The 20685-nt window shown below is 36.0% G+C and overlaps 1 protein-coding gene across 1 annotated transcript in view; it reads right to left on the reverse strand.

Annotated features, from left to right (window-relative positions):
- LOC150089665 (uncharacterized) overlaps positions 1 to 20685 on the reverse strand; it is a 123596-nt gene that overhangs the window by 88122 nt on the left and 14789 nt on the right. Inside the window, exon 2 of the mRNA XM_090390068.1 lies at positions 19071 to 19243. Within this exon, the coding sequence (XP_090246194.1) occupies positions 19071 to 19188 (118 nt within the window). The 5' untranslated portion in view covers positions 19189 to 19243. The remainder of the gene's footprint in view (positions 1 to 19070; positions 19244 to 20685) is intronic.

Here is a 20685-nt window from a genome sequence, read left to right on the forward strand (position 1 = left end):
AGTAGTGTCCTTAACAACCCTGCCAACCTTTGTATCGTCTGCAAACTTGGTCATTAATATTGATAATATTGAGAAATATTGTTCAAGGTTTAGGCCAAAATGGATGTCAGATGAACTAATGAGGCATATGGCAGAGAAGAAAAATGCATGGGATACTTACAAATTAACACATGACACAGAAGCCTATGATAGATACAAGTTGATATGCAACCAAGTTACAAAGGAGGTTAGGCAGGCGAAGGCAGATTACGAGAAATCCTTGGCAAGGGATGCAAAGAAAAACAGCAAAGAGTTCTTTACTTATGTAAACTCTAGAAGGAAGGGGATGAATCAGATTGGTCCACTTGATATTGATGGGTCAACTGTTGATGAGCCTGCTCAGGTAGCTAACAAACTAAATGAATATTTTGCATCGACATTCACACATGAGGAGTTATTCAGCAAGGGGAATGCCAGAGGTGTATTCAACTCTAGCAGTAAGCTACAGAATCTTGAAATAACTGGGAGTAAAGTGGAGGAGAAACTGTTGAAGATAAACACAAGAAAGGCACCCGGGGTGGATGGGATCTATCCAGTTATATTAAAGGAGGCAGCAAAGGAAGTAAGCAAACCCTTAGCCATAATTATGAGAGCTTCCTTGGACTGAGGGGAGGTACCCATAGACTGGAAATGTGCAAATGTGACCCCAATTCACAAAGGAGGATCAAAGGCTGACACAAGTAATTATAGACCTGTGAGCTTAACTTCTGTTCCAGGAAAATTAATGGAGGCACTGGTTAAAGAAGCACTGCAGGATCATTTAGACAAGACTTCAGTTATAGCTCAGACACAGCATGGTTTTTTTTTTTTTTTTTTTTTTTTTGATTTGGTAGTTGTTGGCGCATCAGCTTCTGTGGCCATATTGCACCTCACAAGGTTTTTGCATTACTTTGATCCAAGCCCGAGGCGGGAATCGAACCCGCGGCCTTTGGGTTGCCGAACAGGTACTTTACCCACTCGGCTAGCCCGGTCGGCCATGGTTTTGTTAAGGGGAAGCCTGACCAATTTCATTGGATACTATGATGCAGTCACAAAAGAACTGGATGCAGGGAATAGCTTTGATATTATATACTTGGATCTTAAAAAGGCTTTTGATACTGTTGCACATGGAAGACTGCTACACAAATTGGAGCAGTGTGACATTGGAGGCAAATGGCTGCTATGGATAAAGGGGTGGTTGGGGGGAAGAAGACAGAGAGTGGTAATCAATGGACACTGCTCATCGTGGCCTAATGTTATTAGTGGAGTCCCTCAGGGCTCAGTGTTGGGTCCATTATTGTTTTCTGTATTTATAAATGATATTGATGATGGTATATCAAGCTTAATGTCCAAGTTTGCAGACGATACAAAGGTTGGCAGGGTTGTCAAGGACACTACTGACACTATGCTACTGCAACAGGATCTGGAAAGGTTGAGCAGATGGGCTGAGAGGTGGCAAATGAAGTTTAACATTGACAAATATAAAGTGCTACATATGGGAAACAGCAACCCCAGAGCAACGTATCAACTCTGTGGTATTACACTGACAGTGGTAGAGAGTGAAAGGGACCTGGGGGTGGTTGTGCAGGCAGATATGAAGTTCTCTGAGCAGTGCAGATGGGCTGCAAGAGTAGCTCATGGAGTATTGTCAATGATATACAGGAATTTTTCCAGCAGGGATAAGGAAGTGATTATTCCCTTGTATAAGGCAATGGTCAGGCCACACCTGGAGTACTGTATACAGGTCTGGAGGCCTCATTTCAAGAAGGATGTAGAGCTGCTGGAACGAGTACAGAGAAGGGCAACAAGATTAGCGAATGGAACAAAGGGGTACTCTTACGAAGAAAGGCTTAAGTTTTGCAAATTACAGTGTCTGGGGACTAGGCACCAGCGAGGTGATCTGATAGAGGTGTATAAAGCCTTGAATGGTTTGAGCATGCTCGATGCTGATGGGATTCTTCCTCTAGCTCAGAAAAATCACCTGAGAGGGCATAAATTCAAATTGAGGAAAGACAGATGTAGGATAGACGTGAGGAAATTTGCCTTTAGCCAGCGGGTGGTTGGTTGGTGGAACAGACTTCCATCCCTTGTAGTGGAGGTTGAAAGCCTAAATAAGTTTAAGGCTCAGCTTGACAGGTATTTTGAACGAACAGAGGGGTGAAGTGGAAGTGGGGGTTTTTTTTTTTTTTTTTGGCTGATGCTGCATAAGCTTGCTTTCTTGCATCAAATGCCTCTACTAATGCTAATTAAGCTTGATATACCATTATAGATATCATTTATAAATACAGAAAACAAAAATGGACCGAACACTGAACCCTAAGGGACTCCATAATAACATTAGTCCACGATGAGCAGTGTCCATTGATTACCACTCTCTGTCTTTTCCCCCTTAACCAACCCTTTATCCATAGCAGCATTTTGCCTCCAATGCCACACTGCTCCAATTTGTGCGGCAGTCTTCCATGTGCAACAGTATCAAAAGCCTTTCTAAGATCCAAATATATAATATCAAAGTTATTCCCTGCATCCAGTTCTTTTGTGACTGCATCATAGTATCCAATCAAATTGGTCAGGCAAGACTTTCCCTTAACAAAACCATGCTGTGTCCAAACTATAACTGAAGTCTTGTCTAGATGATCCTGCAGTGCTTCTTTAACCAGTGCCTCCATTAATTTTCCTGGAACAGAAGTTAAACCCTCTGATCTATAATTACTTGTGTCAGCCTTTGATACTCCTTTGTGAATTGGGGTCACATTAGCACATCTCCAGACTATGGGTACCACCACTGAGTCCAAAGATGCTCTCATAATTATGGCTATTTCATTTTAGTTTGTATATATACATATATATATATATACATATACACGTATATATATGCGTGCGTATATGTATATATATATGTGTGTATATGTATGTGTGTGTGTGTGTGTGTGTGTGTGTGTGTGTATTGTGTGTGTATATACAAGGTGATTCACTACCAGTGCGACAAACTTGCAGGAGGTATAGGAGACACAAAGACGAATCGGAATCACTTAGCATTGCAGGGTCCGAAATGCCTTCGACATGCGGTAGAGGACGTTGAACGGGAGGTCACGTGAACAGCGATCCCACTGGAAGTCTGCATTTGCAAACCGGTGCCCGAGGCAGTAGGATGGACGAGTATTGAAATGTTGAACTGGCTGACATGCACCTCGCTTATGGAGCTGCGGCCTGTAGCGGCACGCCGCTCTGCGCTTGTACCAGGAACGTTTTCCACACATGCGTGCTCCTCATACGATTTTCGCACGTGTGCACAGAAGGTTACATGAGACTGGTTGTTTCACGAGAGGTACCATGAATCGTGAGCGAATGACGAGGACGCCAGACAATGAGGAGAATGTCCTACGTCTTCCAGAAGGCAATCTGAGTACGAGTACTCGAGTGATAGACCAACGATTCGGTATTTCCCAATCCACTGTATGTAGGATATTGTCAACAAACCAAATGAGTTCATACCATCTGCAACGCGTCAAATCATTGGACCTGCGGATTATCCACTCCGGAGGACTTTTGCTACTTGGTTTCTTCAACAGAAACGGTTTGCAAATGCTGACTTCCAGCGGGATCGCTGTTCACACGACCTCCCGTTCAACGTCCTCTACCGCATGACGAAGGCATTTCGGACCCTGCAATGCTATGTGATTCGGATTCATCTTTGTGCCCCCTACACCTCTTGCAAGTTTGTCGCACTGGTAGTGAATCACCCAGTATGTGTGTATATAGGTATATACATATAATATATATATTTTTGCCATACTACTGGCTTATGTTTTTATTTTATTTTGAATTATCGGATATATACATATATATATATTTGTGTGTGTGTGTGTGTGTGTGTGTGTGTGTGTGTGTGTGTGTGTGTGTGTGTGTGTGTGTGTGTGTGTGTGTGTGTGTGTGTGTGTGTGTGTGTGTGTGTACAGTAAACTCCCGCTATTCGCGTTGGTTACATTCCTGAGAAATGCCACGAATACCGAAAACGCGAATACTGAGTTATGGCTCTCATAGTAATAAAGGGGTTCCGTTCCAAAGTATGAAATATATAAGAAAAACTAGTCTAAAATTTTGTCTATGTATGTATTATCTGTACCTTCATAATATGACTATGTACATAGATAGCACATAGTGAAATGCAAGCATATGGCATCGAAATGAAAATAAGAAACAATTTAATATTAAATGTAATATTTATTAGAAATTTCAAACAAATCTTTCAAACCAACGCCTTTGCTAGCTAAAACTTATCCCGCTAGTGTTATCACCAGTTTTGCTAAAGTGTTGATAAAAGAGTTTTGCCTTTTCACGAATGATGAGTGAACTTAATGGAATTTTATTTTGAGTTTGGTCTTCTATCCACAGATTTAAAGCTTTTTCCATTTTTTCCAATTTAACATCACAAGTTACAGAGCAAATTTTTGAAACAATTAGCATGTTTTCACGGACACTACGGCAGATTTTCTCTTCCGATTTCTTGATTGATCGTGCCGTTGACTCATTGATTTTATAATGTTATGCCACTGAGGAGACACTTTCACTATTAGAAATTTTGTGTAATAACTCAATTTTATTCGCTAATGTCGTCACCTATATAAGGCAATGGTCAGGCCATGCCTTGAGTACTGTGTACAGGTCTGGAGGCCTCATTTTAGGAAGGATGTAGATTTTCTTGAGCGTGTACAGAGAAGGGGAACAAGATTGGTGAGGGGAATGAAGGGATCCTCTTACCAAGAGAGGCTTAAGTTCTGCAAATTGCAGTGGCTGGAGACTAGGCACCTGCGCGGTGATCTGATTGAGGTGTATAAGGCCTTGAATGGGTTGAGCACACTGAATTCTGATGGGATCCTTCCACTTGTTCTGATTATGAACCCAATGTATGTATATATATATATATATATATATATATATATATGTGTGTGTGTATGTATTAAGGATAATATAAAGAACCATTGGAATAAGTAAATCAATCCAATAATAATACCATCAGGGATCTAAGAAAACACAAAAAAAAAAATATATATATATATATATATATATATTATCGCTTTTTACAGACAATCTAGATGACTTCAACTGGAGCCAACCAACCACTCAGAATGAAGGCAAAAAACGACAAGAAGTTCTCTGTTTCTGTGATGATCAATATATGCTAAGTAATTTAAATCTAACCAAATATAAGCCAGTATAGGCCGGATGTAAATCGAATATAAATAAATCAAAAGAAGATAATAAAAGTTAAAAAAAAAAAAAAAAATTGGAAATATTAGAATCAAAGGTAAGAAATATAAGTAAAATATAAATGTAAGCATATATTAATCATCGTTGACCCGACAGAGAACGTAATTTAATGATTACAATAAGATTAAATATATAATACATACTACATATTGACCGTATCTAGGACATAATGTAATAGTCGTCAAAATAATATGTGGTGCCCCCTATGTGATGGATACGGTAAAAATAAATAATTAAATTAATGCATAGAGAAACATGCAGATAGTAAGAAGAAAAACTAAAGGAGTAGGAATAATAGAACCTGAACTCCATAAAGGCGAAAAATAGTGGTATAGATAAGAAATAGTTTCTCCTACATCCTCGGATTGCCCTAATAATTTCGGAGAAATAAAAGTAAAGAGTGTAAGACAGTTTAAAGACATTACAAGATATAAGTTGTGGCTCGGGTATGCCCAGGATCGCAAACCCGTTCCTATAGTAGGACCCTTAGATCCCTGATGGTATTATTATTGGATTGATTTACTTATTCCAATGGTTCTTTATATTATCCTTAATATTATAGACATTATGGGTGTATTGCATGATTGCTTGCAACTGCATTGACTCATAAATATTATTTACATATTAGTTACAGTTATTGTTGTTTAACTTTCTTTCTTTATTTTTTATTAATAATTATAAATATATATGTATGTATGTATGTGTATATATATATATTACGTGAGGTAAAAGTTAGGCAAAAGTAATAAAAATAAATAAATATGGCTATGTAGCTATCATTAGAGGCAGCAAATGCACATCCTCCACATGATGCCTAATTATATCTGATAATTAAAATAAATAAGATATTTAAAATAAAAACATCAGCCAGTAGTACGGCAATAATGCAGAGCGAAACGAAACGCAAAAAAATATAAAATAAACAAACAGGGAAGGGAAAGTAAAGATAATAGGACAAAAAGGTAGTCGATAATCCCCTGTATAATTTAGTCAATTAAGTCATTAAACCCAATTAATAAAATGATGTAAATTTAAAATAATGCCAATTATAAATAATTTAGCGGTACCCCCCTCGAAGGTACCAGTTCCAAAAGACGTGAAATATCACCAAAAAAGGTTAAAGAAACTACCAAAAACTAAAATATCAAAATGATAGACTGACCATCATGCCCCACATCGACAGAGGACCACGAGGCCAATAATGGTCATGGAATCGCTGCATTTCAATCGTCATACAAATCATCGCAAAGGCAGAAATATCGAAGGACCAAACCACCCCTCCATTCCCCGATAGATCAACCAATGCAGAGGATTTGCATGGCAGTGGTCCTTATGCAGCGAAAAATAATCTATAGAACAGACAGCACTCTTGATCAGAGCCACACCACTGACATAATGCAAGCTTAACCAGCTTATATAATAGAAAGGAAAAGAAAAGTAATAAAAATAAATAAACATAGCCATATTTATTTATTTTTATTACTTTTGCCTAACTTTTACCTCACATAATATAAATTAATGGTAGTAGTGGGTTGATATGCTAAATAAGCAGCGCCTGTGCCGCCATCTATTCTTTTCCTTTCTATTATATATTTTATATTTTTTTGCGTTTCGTTCTGCATTATTGCCGTACTACTGGCTGATGTTTTTATTTTAAATATCTTATTTATTTTAATTATCAGATATAATTAGGCATCATGTGGAGGATGTGCATTTGCTGCCTCTAATGATAGCTACATAGCCATATTTATTTATTTTTATTACTTTTGCCTAACTTTTACCTCACATAATAAAAATTAATGGTAGTAGTGGGTTGATATGCTAAATAAGCAGCGCCTGTGCCGCCATCTATTCTTTTCCTTTCTATTATATAAGCTGGTTAAGCTTGCATTATGTCAGTGGTGTGGCTCTGATCAAGAGTGCTGTCTGTTCTATAGATTATTTTTCGCTGCATAAGGACCACCGCCATGCAAATCCTCTGCATTGGTTGATCTATCGGGGAATGGAGGGGTGGTTTGGTCCTTCGATATTTCTGCCTTTGCGATGATTTGTATGACGATTGAAATGCAGCGATTCCATGACCATTATTGGCCTCGTGGTCCTCTGTCGATGTGGGGCATGATGGTCAGTCTATCATTTTGATATTTTAGTTTTTGGTAGTTTCTTTAACCCTTTTTTGGTGATATTTCACGTCTTTTGGAACTGGTACCTTCGAGGGGGGGTACCGCTAAATTATTTATAATTGGCATTATTTTAAATTTACATCATTTTATTAATTGGGTTTAATGACTTAATTGACTAAATTATACAGGGGATTATCGACTACCTTTTTGTCCTATTATCTTTACTTTCCCTTCCCTGTTTGTTTATTTTATATTTTTTTGCGTTTCGTTTCGCTCTGCATTATTGCCGTACTACTGGCTGATGTTTTTATTTTAAATATCTTATTTATTTTAATTATCAGATATGTGTGTATATATATATATATATATATATATATATATTATTATTATTATTATTAGCTGTATGGTGCAAAGAAACTTGAGGCTTATGCTGCACCAGCCAAAAAAAAAAAAAAAAAATCCCGAGTTACCCTGAAGAGAGAGTGAGAGAGATGTAGAAGGGAATCACCAAGAAAGAGAAGAATGATGATATCCAGCTTAGGACCCTGGGTGTGCCAAGCACATATTCACCAGATGTGAGCCCCTGGGGTTATATACGGTAAACCCCCGCTATTCGCGGTTGCTGATTTAATAGAAAATGAAACCTAAAAAAATGTGAAATTTAAAGCGCCGTGAACATTTTCCGCCATAAAAAACATGGGCGTGGCTAAAATTATCTTTCCCGGTCAAAACAGCGCTCAGGTGGGGGGAGAGGGGTGACAAAATCCCAGCGTGGATGTTTCTCGCTAATCCTTGTTCACTGTGTGTTATGCGCTTGTCATGGAAGGTTTCGTCGTTTGCTTTTAATTTATATGCTAATAAATTCGATAAATTTATCAATTTATAAATTGATATGCTTACAAAAGTGATAAATTTACCGTTTTGCAGTGTAAAACAGACTTTTTTGAGTGTGTTAACGGAAGAAAGTGACTTTATCGTGGACAAGTTCTTTCCAACCCGTAAAAAAATATGGCTACAATTAACAAGGGAAATGTGAAAAGATAAAAGATGATGACATTAGCAAATAAAATTGAGTTATTAGACAAAATTTCTAATGGTGAAAGTGTCTCCTCAGTGGCAAAACATTATAAAATCAATGAGTCAACGGTACGAGCAATCTAGAAATCGGAAAGAAAAATCCCCCTTAAGTCCGTGAAAACACGCTAATTGCTTCAAAAATTTGCTCTGTAACTCGTGATGTTAAATTAGAAAAAAACGGAAAAGGCTTTAAATCTGTAGATAGAAGACCGAACTCAAAATAAAATTCCGTTAAGTTCACTCATCATCCGTTAAAAGGCAAAACTCCTTTATCAAAACTTTAGCGAAACTGGCGGGATAAGTTTTTTTGCTAGCAAAGGTGCTGGATTGAAATTTCTAATATATATTACATTTAATACTGAATTGTTTCTTATTTTCATTTCGATGCCATATGCTTGCATTTCACTATGTACTGTCTATGTACATAGTCATATTCTGAAGGTTCATATAATACATACATAGACACAATTTTAGACCAGTTTTTCTTATATACTGTATTTCATACTTTGGAACGGAACCCCTTTATTACTATGGGAGCAATAACTCAGTATTTGCGTTTTCGGTATTCGCGGCATTTCTCAGGAACGTAACCCCGGTACATTTACTGTATATGTATGTATAGGTATATATATGTATATATATACAAGGTGATTCACTACCAGTGCGACAAACTTCCAGGAGGTGTAGGGGGCACAAAGACGAATCGGAATCACATAGCATTGCAGGGTGCGAAATGCCTTCGTCATGCGGTAGAGGATGTTGAATGGGAGGTCGCATGAACAGCGATCCCGCTGGAAGTCAGCATTTGCGAACCAGTTCCCGAGACAATAGAATGGACGAGTATTCAAATGTTGAACTGGTCGACATGCACCTCGCGTATGGAGCTGCTGACTGTAATGGGCACGCCGCTCTGCGCTTGTACCAGGAACGTTTCCCGCACAGCAGTGCTGCTCATCATACGATTTTCGCACGTGTGCACAGGTTACGTGAGACTGGTTGTTTCACGAGAGGTACCATGAATCGAGAGCGAACGACGAGGATGCCAGACAATGAGGAAAATGTCCTACATCTTGCAGAAGGCAATCCGAGTACGAGTACTCGAGCGATAGGCCAACGATTGGGTATTTCCCAATCCACTGTATGGAGGATACTGTCAACAAACCAAATGAGTTCATACCATCCGCAAAGCGTCCAATCATTGGAGGCTGCGGATTATCCACTCCGGAGGACTTTTGCTACTTGGTTTCTTCAACAGAAACGGTTCGCAAATGCTGACTTCCAGCGGGATCGCTGTTCACACGACCTCCCGTTCAACATCCTCTTCTGCATGATGAAGGCATTTCGGATCCTGCAATGCTATGTGATTCCGATTCATCTTTGTGCCCTCTACAAGTTTGTCGCACTGGTAGTGAATCACCCTGTATATGTATACATATATATATATGTATATATATGTATGTTTATATATATATATATATATATATATATATATATATATATATAATGTGTGTATGTATATATATATATATATATATATATATATATATATCTATATATATAATGTGTGTATGTGTGTATGTATATATATATATATATATATATAAATATATGTATATATATCTGATATTTAAAATAAAATGAAATAAATAACATCAGCCAGTAGTACGGCAAAAATGTAGAGCGAAACGAAACATAAAATAATATAAAATAAACAAACAGGGAAGGGAAAGTAAAAATAATAAGACAAAAAGTAGTCGATAATCCCCTGTATAATTTAGTCATTAAACACAATTAATAAAAACGATGTAAATTTAAAATAATGCCAATTATAAATAATTTAGCGGTACCTCCTCGAAGGTACCAGTTCCAAAAGACGTGAAATATCACCAAAAATGGGTTAAAGAAACTACAAAAAACTGAAATATCACAATGATAGACTGACCATTATGCCCCAAAATCGACAGAGGACCATGAGGCCAATAATGGTCATGGAATCGCTGCATTTCAATCGTCATACAAATCATCGCAAGGGCGGAATTATCGAAGAACCAAACCACCCTTCCATTCTCCGATAGATCAACCAATGCAGATGATTTGCATGGCGGTGGTCCGTCTGCAGCGAGAAATAATCTATAGCACAGACAGCACCTCTTGATCAGAGCCACACCACTGACATAATGCAAGCTTAACCAGCTTATATAATAGAAAGAAAAGAATAGATGGCGGCACAGGCGCTGCTTATTTAGCATATCAACCCACTACTACCACTAATTTATATAATGTAATGTAAAAGTTAAGTAAAAGTAATAAAAATAAATAAATATAAATATGAAGCTATCATTAGAGGCAGCAAATGCACATCCTCCACATGAAGCCTAATTATATCTGATAATTAAAATAAATCTGATATTTAAAATAAAATAAACATCAGCCAGTAGTACGGCAAAAATGTAGAGCGAAACGAAACATAAAATAATATAAAATAAACAAACAGGGAAGGGAAAGTAAAAATAATAAGACAAAAAGTAGTTGATAATCCCCTGTATAATTTAGTCATTAAACCCAATTAATAAAAACGATGTAAATTTAAAATAATGCCAATTATAAATAATTTAGCGGTACCCTCCCCCCCCCCTCGAAGGTACCAGTTCCAAAAGATGTGAAATATCACCAAAAAGGGGGTTAAAGAAACTACAAAAAACTAAAATATCATGCAAATCCTCTGCATTGTTTGATCTATCGGAGAATGGAAGGGTGGTTTGGTTCTTCGATAATTCCGCCTTTGCGATGATTTGATTTGTATGACGATTGAAATGCAGCGATTGCATGACCATTATTGGCCTCGTGGTCCTCTGTCGATATGGGCATAATGGTCAGTCTATCATTGTGATATTTCAGTTTTTTTGTAGTTTCTTTATCCCCTTTTTGGTGATATTTCACATCTTTGGAACTGGTACCTAAATCATTTATAATTTATTATTTATAATTATTTATTTATTTATAATTATTTTATGTTTCGTTTCGCTCTACATTTTTGCCATACTACTGGCTGATGTTTTTTATTTTATTTTAAACATCAGATTTATTTTAATTATCAGATATAATTAGGCTTCATGTGGAGGATGTGCATTTCCTGCCTCTAATGATAGCTTCACATTTATATTTATTTATTTTTATTACTTTTACTTAACTTTTACATTACATTATATATATGTATATATATATATATGTATGTATATATATATACATGCATATATATATACATGCATATATATATGTATACATATATACATATGTATATATATATATATATAGAGAAACTTCCTTTAACGGGCAGCCATGGAGAATGAGAAGTGTCCGCTAACAAGAAGTCTGAGGGAGAAAAAAAAAAGAAAGAAAGAAAAATCGTTAAATGTTTAATGGAAAATATTAATAATAAATAAGAAATAATAGTAGAAAAGCTAACATCTGTGGTAGCAGAAAAGCACAATCCACTACATGTTGCTTATAATAAACTAAATTAAAATTAAATTTTTTTTATTTAGTTTATTAGTAAAATAATAAGAGGAGTTTACCTCAATATAGTGCACAGAACACTTCCGTATGATACCCTCCAGAAATTAAAACGGAAAAAACGAAAAAAAGCGACAACTTACCGGTATATTAGAGCAAAATATGAATAATTAAATAAACAATTTAACACATTTCAAATCAATTTAAAACAATTAAAAATCAAATTAACGCAATTAAAAGAATCTAATGAAAATATTCAAAACGATTTTCCTTCCTGAAGCTGACAATGCTTTTCGACCGTATGTCGTGATCACAGGAATGAAAATTACCGAATCGGGTTAAACCTGATACTTAAATAGAGATTATTTGTCTTCGCGCATGCGCGTAAAGGTCCACGCATCGGAGATCAAATATGGCCGCCGAACATTAACCGAATTCTCGTGTAATTTAATTTCAATGGTTTCTGCAATTAATAGTCGCGTATAATTACGTTGAACGTTAAGTATTTTGGCCTCGTTAATGGCATGAAACGTTAATTCTAACGCTGCTGAACGAGAAGCACGAACTGAGGCTTCATCTTGATTTACACGAATATTATGAGAAAATCGGGTCGAACCCTGATAAGACGAGTCGCAATCACCGCAAAAAATGTTGTATACCAGACAGGTAATACAATTTGGGATTAAGAACTACGATACATTATTTAATAAGCTTAAAGACTGTAGACTCGGCGTCAATGACAATTTATTCTCACTAGATGTTACCTCATTATATACGAATGTAAACATTGAATACACATTAGATATTATTTAGGATATGTTAAATAAAAACTCGACACCGATTAATTATACGAAGCTACCTATTAAGAAAATTTTTCACTTAATTAAACTGTTAGTTGAGGCTAACTACATCACCTTTCGAGACAAGGTGTACAAACAAATTTTTGGATTACCAATGGGTTTGAGCCTGAGTGGCTTAATGTCAGAGATCTATCTCTCAACGATTGAGCAGATACATTTGACACCTTTTCGAACCCGTATCACATACTATGGGAGGTATTTAGACGATGTTCTAGTTATTACCGATAGTAATACTATCCAAGACATTTTACATTCGCTTAATAATATTCATTCTAGACTCAAATTTACATTGGAAAGGTAAGATACGGATACAAAGTCATTAAACTTTCTAAATTTCACGCTGATCCAGGACTCGAATAAAATACAATTTAGCATCTATCGAAAACCTACAAACACCGGTATGCTTCTACATTATAATAGCTATCACCCGTTCACCTACAAAAGATCGATTATCTTTAATCAATTTCTTAATGCCTATAAATATTCAACAACGGATTCTGCTTTGGACTCAGAAATACAAATATTAACTAGCAGATTCTTAAACAGGGGTTATTCCATTACCACAATAAACTGAATTAGGGTACAAGCTAAGGATAGGATACAAAATACTACACCAGTCAACAGTAGTAATATCAAAAAATAATTTATTTCTGTCCCATATGTTGAACAGTGGTACAAACAGCTTAACAGATTCTTTAAAGATACCGAATTTAAAATTGTAGCTAGGCCAATACGGAAGTTACACACTATACTGAACAATCGCTCGGTTCTTTCAGCGTTCGCAACACAAATTAATGACCTGGTATACAACATTTCTTGCGGTGATTGCGACTCGTATTATCAGGATTCGACCCGATTTTCTCTTAATATTCATGTAAATCAACATGAAGGCTCAGTTTGTGCTTCTCGTTCAGCAGCGTCAGAATTAGCCTTTCATGCCATTAACGAAAAACATACTTTTTTATTTAACGAGGCCAAAATACTTAATGTTCAACGTAATTATACACGACTATTAATTGCAGAAACTGTTGAAATTAAATTACACGAGAATTCGGTTAATGTTCGGCGGCCATATTTGATCTCCGATGCGTGGACCTTTACGCGCATGCGCAAAGACAAATAATCTCTGTTTAAGTATCAGGTTTAACCCAATTCGGTAATTTTCATTCCTGTGATCACGACATATGGTCGAAAAGCATTGTCAGCTTCAGGAAGGAAAATCGTTTTGAATATTTTCGTTAGATTCTTTTAATTGCGTTAATTTCATTTTTAATTGTTTTAAATTGATTTGAATTGTGTTAAATTGTTTATTTAATTATTTATATTTAACTCTAATATACCGTTAAGTTGTCGATTTTTTCGTTTTTTCCGTTTTAATTTCTGGAGGGTATCATACGGAAGTGTTCTGTGCACTATATTGAGGTAAACTCCTCTTATTATTTTACTAATATTATTATCAACGTAGAACATATTGAGTAGTACAGCTCTGATTCATACTATCTAATTATTTAGTTTATTCTAAGTAACATGTTGTGGATTGTGCTTTTCTGCTGCCACTGATGTTAGCTTTCCTACTATTTTTTCTTATTTATTTTAATATATATTTTTAGTAATTTATATCTCTATTTATTTTTTGGATTAAATATATATATATATATATATATATATATATATATATATATATATATAAACTTAAGCGAGAATAATAATTATTAAAAAATAATAAAAAATATAAAAAAATAAATAAATTGCCAGCAGCATGGCAAGACAGAAGAGCGAAAATTGTGAAATTATACGTAACGATGAAACCAACAGGAAGGGAAGAGAATAAACTCTCGAAAATAATTTAGGTCTAACTACAACAATAATAAAATATAATCAATTAAATTTTGAATAACCAATTAAATGAAATTTAACCACGCCCCCTCTGATGGGCACCAGGTCCAAATTTATGTGAAATATCACGAGCAGAGATGTGAACAACTACAACAAAATAAAACAAAACAAAAAACGAAATAAACTGACCATTATGCCCCATCTCAACAGAGGACCACAAGGCCAATAATGGTCAGGGAGTCGCTGCATTTCGATCGCTAGACAAATCGCCGCAAAGGCAAATCGATCGAAATATCAATCCACCATCCGATCCCTAGATCGAACCGCCAATGCAGAAGACTTGAATAGCGGTGGTCCTGATGCAGTGAAAGTTAAAAATAGGACAGATACAAGCACTCAATGTAAAGCCACACCACTGACAAAAGTAATCTTAACCAGATTATATAGGCAAAACATGAACTGTGGATGGCAGCACAGGCACAGCGTTAGCAAATCAGCCCACTACTGCCATGTGATATACTTATATTTGAATAATGTTTGAAATAATTGAAAACTGAATCTTATATAAAAACGGGGTAAAGCATACATCAGAGGCAGCAAAAAGCATTTTCCTCTACATGACGCTTGAGATATAAACTTAAGTGAGAATAATAATTATTAAAAAATAATAAAAAAAACAAATAAATAAATTGCCAGCAGCATGGCAAGACAGAAGAGTGAAAATTGTGAAATTATATGTAACAATCAAACCAACAGGGAGGGAAGAGAATAAAATTATTGCAGCCGAAACTCTCGAAAATAATTTAGAAGGTCTAAATACAACGATAATAAAATTTATTTTTATAAGATAATATTAATTTTATAAAATTTTATAAGATAATAAGATTTAATTTTTGCTGCATCAGGATCACCGCTATTCAAGTCATCTGCATTGGTGGTTCAAACTGGGGATCGGATGGTGGACTGATCTTTTGATCGATTCGCCTTTGCTGCGATTTGTCTAGCGATCGAAATGCAGCGATTCCCTGACCATTATTGGCCTTGTGGTCCTCTGTTGAGATGGGGCATAATGGTCAGTCTATTTCTGTTTTTGTTTTATTTTATTTTATTGTAGTTGCTCACATCTCTGCTCGTGATATTTCACATATATTTAGACCTGGTGCCCATCAGAGAGGGCACCGTTAAATTTCATTTAATTGGCTACTCAAAATTTAATTGATTATATTTTATTATCGTTGTATTTAGACTTTCTAAATTATTTTCAAAAGTTTCGGCTGCAATAATTTTATTCTGTTCCCTCCCTGTTGGTTTGATCGTTACGTATAATTTTGACAAGTTTCGCTCTTCTGTCTTGCCATGCTGCTGGCAATTTATTTATTAATTTTTTTTTTTTTATTATTTTTTAATAATTATTATTCTCACTTAAGTTTATATCTCAAGCGTCATGTAGAGGAAAATGCTTTTTGCTGCCTCTGATGTATGCTTTACCCCTTTTTTATGTAAGATTCAGTTTACAATTATTTCAAACATTATTCAAATATAATTATATGTATATTATATAATAATAATAGGTTGTAATGATAAAATGGAACATCTAATAATATATAATAAATAATAGTGGATTATGGATCCAGGACACTGCTAGTAATAGCAGAAGTGTCCAGCAAACATAATGAAATATAGGTAAATAGGTTAAATAAGTGTACAAATAGGAGTGCTGACCTGACAGGTGTAGATACAATGGAAAAAATTAAAAGTGCATGAAAAATAAAAGCAGATTACCTATTAAATTATATAAATAAAATTAAATAAATGGTACATAACAGGGATGTAATCAAGACCATTACTCCGTTACAGCCCTGTTATATTCACTTCACTCGGCAGTTCGAGAGTAAGTTGTTATATCTTGACTATTCTCTTTCGTCCTGATATTTCGCTTTCTTTGTTAACATTCAGGTAGGGCTGATTGCTATTTTTTCTTTAACTGGAATCATTTTTTTTAAAAGGTTTTTCTTTAACTGGAAACAATTGGTTTTAAATTTAGCTTTATTTTTACACTTTTAGTATTATTTTCGTTTTGTTTTTTATTTCTTTTTGGTCTATGTTGAGTCGGCTGTGATGTATACATTTGCCCGCTTTTTCTGGCTGCTACATATACATCATAACAGAAACAGAGACCTTGCTTACTGCTGTGCTTCCCTTTGGTTTCGGCTGCCAACCCGAAATATATATATATATATATAACATAATTAAAGCAGAACTGAATGAAGAATATTGTAGTCACATTTAAAGTTGGACAAAAAATCTAATATACAGGGTTCTTAAAATTAAAATATCCCTATGTAGAATGCTCTGGAACAAGTTCTAAGGCTTATACTGAAGAGAAAATTTGGACAACAGGTACAATAAAAAATGCGCTCGCCATTTATTAGGAAAAAAAATTACTTCCAAAATTTGTCACTATATGCCGCTGTGGCAATACAAATCACTTGAACAGCGTTACAATTGTTCAATGTGTCCTCCATTTTGGTCAACAACAGTTTCCTTTCAAAGAACAGCATTTTCTAAAGCAGAATGTAACATGTCAACTGGAATAGCTAGCACATGACATCTAATGCTGTCCTTCATATCTGCCAGAGTTTGACATCCTTCCCGATACACCTGGTTCTTCAAATATAGGAGTGCATTACTGAGTCGCATGGGGGTGAGGTCCAGTGATCAGGGTAGCCAAGATGTCTGGATACAACGGCTGATGAGCCGTTTGTTTGTAAAGTGTTCCTTTAGCAATCTTTGGACACAATGGTGGATGTGGGGTGGTGCACCATCTTACATGAATATGGTATCCTGAAGGCACCCACGTTGTTGCTGCTTTGGTATTGCGAAATTTGCCAACATTTCATAATATCGCTGTCCAGTGACTGAACAGGTGCGGGGTCCAGTCACTGTTACCTGTGCAAAAAAAATATGGCCTGAATCATGAATGTGGCCATAAATCCCACCACACTGTCACTTTTGGAGAGTGAAAAGGGACCTCTTGGATAACTCGAGGGATTTCTGTTGCCCAAATGCAACAGTTGTGCATATTCACTTGTCCATTTAAGCAGAAGTGGGCTTCATCACTCCAAAGGATGTTCCATGGCCGAGTGATATCCACTGTCATTCGCACCAGAAATTAAAGTGCATATGTGAACTTATGTGAAACAAATATATGCATCACCATGCTTTAGCTGCTGTAGCATGTGCATCTTGTAAGGATAGTACCGCAACACCTGATGCATTACTAGCCTTACAGTGGAATGCGGCATGTCCACTTCACGAGAAACAGCTGGAACACTTGCGCTACCACATGGAGATTGACTTGATGAATCCACGACAGCTAGTCACATATTCAACACGAAAGGAATCCACTCATTTTCGAGCCCAACCTGGTTGAACACCAAGATGTCCTGTCGCTTCAAATTTCACAATCATTTTGTGGGTAGCACAAGCAGTCATAGGTCCATGTGGGCCTTATGTGCTTCTGATGCCGGAATTGTCTGATAGCCACCAGCAGCTGCATTGTTGTTGTTGTTCTGATAGTACAGCTTCACTGATAGCACCTTTTCCTGCAACATTGTTGGCTAGTTAGTTATTTGGTTTTTAGGAGCATTAGCAACTAAGGCCATATTGCTCCGGGATATGCGGTGGTCATTCCTTGACCTTTCCGCATCCTCCGTATTTGGTGGTGACGGGCTCGAACCCCGGTCTAATCAAGAAGCGTGTACTGCAACATTGTTGGCATTGCTGCTGTAGTGCAGGTAAACACCTACTGTATGATTTTGAAGAGCTGCTTTGCTTTTATACAGTACAGTAGAGCTGAGTAGTGGAGCTGTGGCAATAACTTACGATTATGCAAATATTCTAAGTTATTTGCATAATTGTAACTAAGATAGTTACACGCTATACAGTGACAAATTTTGTAACTAATTTTTTTTTCCCAATAAATGGCAAGTGCATTCTTTATTGTACCTGTTGTCCAAATTTATCTTCAGTACGAGCCTTACAACTTGCTACAGAGCCCTCTACATAGGGATACTTTAATTTTAACAACCCCGAATTTTACCAATTTATTGAAATTGTTTACTGAGTTAGTGTGATTACTCTAAAACTAACAATCAGCACATAATAATAGATTAACAACCTGATATCATTCCTTTGTAGATTAGCTGTGCATAATTCACTAAGCTTCTTGCCCGTTCCAATAGCAATGGCTTCTGTCATATTTGGGTCATCCCTGTGGTCTAACTAAATAAATCTGGATATATGGTTAATTATGGTTATTTTTGTACTTTAAATTTGAAGTTATTTGAAAACTCAGATTTTTCTAACTCACCAAATTCTACTTCTTCATAATGATCAGATTCTGATGTTGGCTTTATTTTCCCAGATGCCAACAATTTAATCACTCTTTTGGCAACATTGAGGAAGTTACAATTCTTACTGTTCTCCATATATGTTTCTCTCAGATCATTCTGACTGAACAAAACCAACACTAATATCCCTTGTCTGTAAGAAAACAAGGTATAACAAAACATCATTATTTCAAAAGACATTATCTAAAACAAATATTTTTATAGCACAAGACAAAATTGCAGATAAATTCAACTGCATATAATTTATTACCAAGGAATCATGTCTATAGCAGCTGAATCAACAGAAGGTATATTATTGAGGTATCTTTACATTAATCTCATACTATGAAGTCCTCCATGAGTTGGGAGTCGTTCACACTTTTCATAAGTAACACTTACCCAATAGAAAAGACTATTGTTATCTCCTTATCCCTGCTAGCAAAGTTTCTGTATATCATTGACAAAACTCCATGAGCTGACCTGGCAGCCTGTCTGCACTGTCCAGAGAATTTCATATCTGCATGCACAACTACCCCCAGTTCTTTTTCATTTTCCACTACTCTGAGTGTAGTAACACACAGTTGATAAGTTATTCTGGGATTACTGCTACCCATATGCAGAACTTCAACTGCCACTTCTCAGCCCATCGACCTAATTTTCCTAGATCTTGTTGCAGTAGCTCACCATGATCACTGTCATTAACCACTCAGCAAACTTTTGTATCACCTGCAAATTTAGGCATTAAGCCTGATATACCTTCATCAATATCATTAATAAATAACGAAAAGAATGGGCCAAGCACTGAACAATGGTGTACTGAACTAATAATATTAATAAAAGTAAAGTGGATTGAACATTGATAACTATTCTGTCTTCTTCCACTCAACTTTATCCATAACAGTAACTTGCTCTTAATGCCACATTGCTCCTGTTTTTTGAGGATTAAATTCGCAATGCATAATATGATATGGGTTTAAATTAACTATATAATATCGGTGTAGATAAGCCATAGTTTACTCATAGATTTAACTACATGTAGTGTAAAGTATTGCACTACTTCGAATAAATAATGCTTCTCTAGTAGAGGAACTACTGTTATTTATTCTCAGTAGGTACCACCACCCAGACGGCCGTTAAAAAAAAGCTAGTTGGCAGGTACCCTGATAATGCAAACATGCCATCACAGTTGCAAAATCATTCCACAATATGAGAAATGCCAGTTTTTTTTGGGTAAACTATGGTGTATAAACTATTTTTTGGTAAACTTTGGTGTATTTAGTGCAAATGTGACCCAAATTCACAAAGGAGGATCAAAGGCTGACACAAGTAATTATAGACCTGTGAGCTTAACTTCTGTTCCAGGAAAATTAATGGAGGCACTGGTTAAAGAAGCACTGCAGGATCATTTAGACAAGACTTCAGTTATAGCTCAGACACAGCATGGTTTTGTTAAGGGGAAGTCTTGCCTGACCAACTTGATTGGATACTATGATGCAGTCACAAAAGAACTGGATGCAGGGAATAACTTTGATATTATATACTTGGATCTTAGAAAGGCTTTTGATACTGTTGCACATGGAAGACTGCTACACAAAT

The sequence above is a fragment of the Mastigoproctus giganteus genome, chromosome 2 (assembly GCF_048544385.1).
Source record: "Mastigoproctus giganteus isolate SK-2022 chromosome 2, ASM4854438v1, whole genome shotgun sequence".
In the NCBI taxonomy this organism is placed as follows: Eukaryota; Metazoa; Arthropoda; class Arachnida; order Uropygi; family Thelyphonidae; genus Mastigoproctus; species Mastigoproctus giganteus.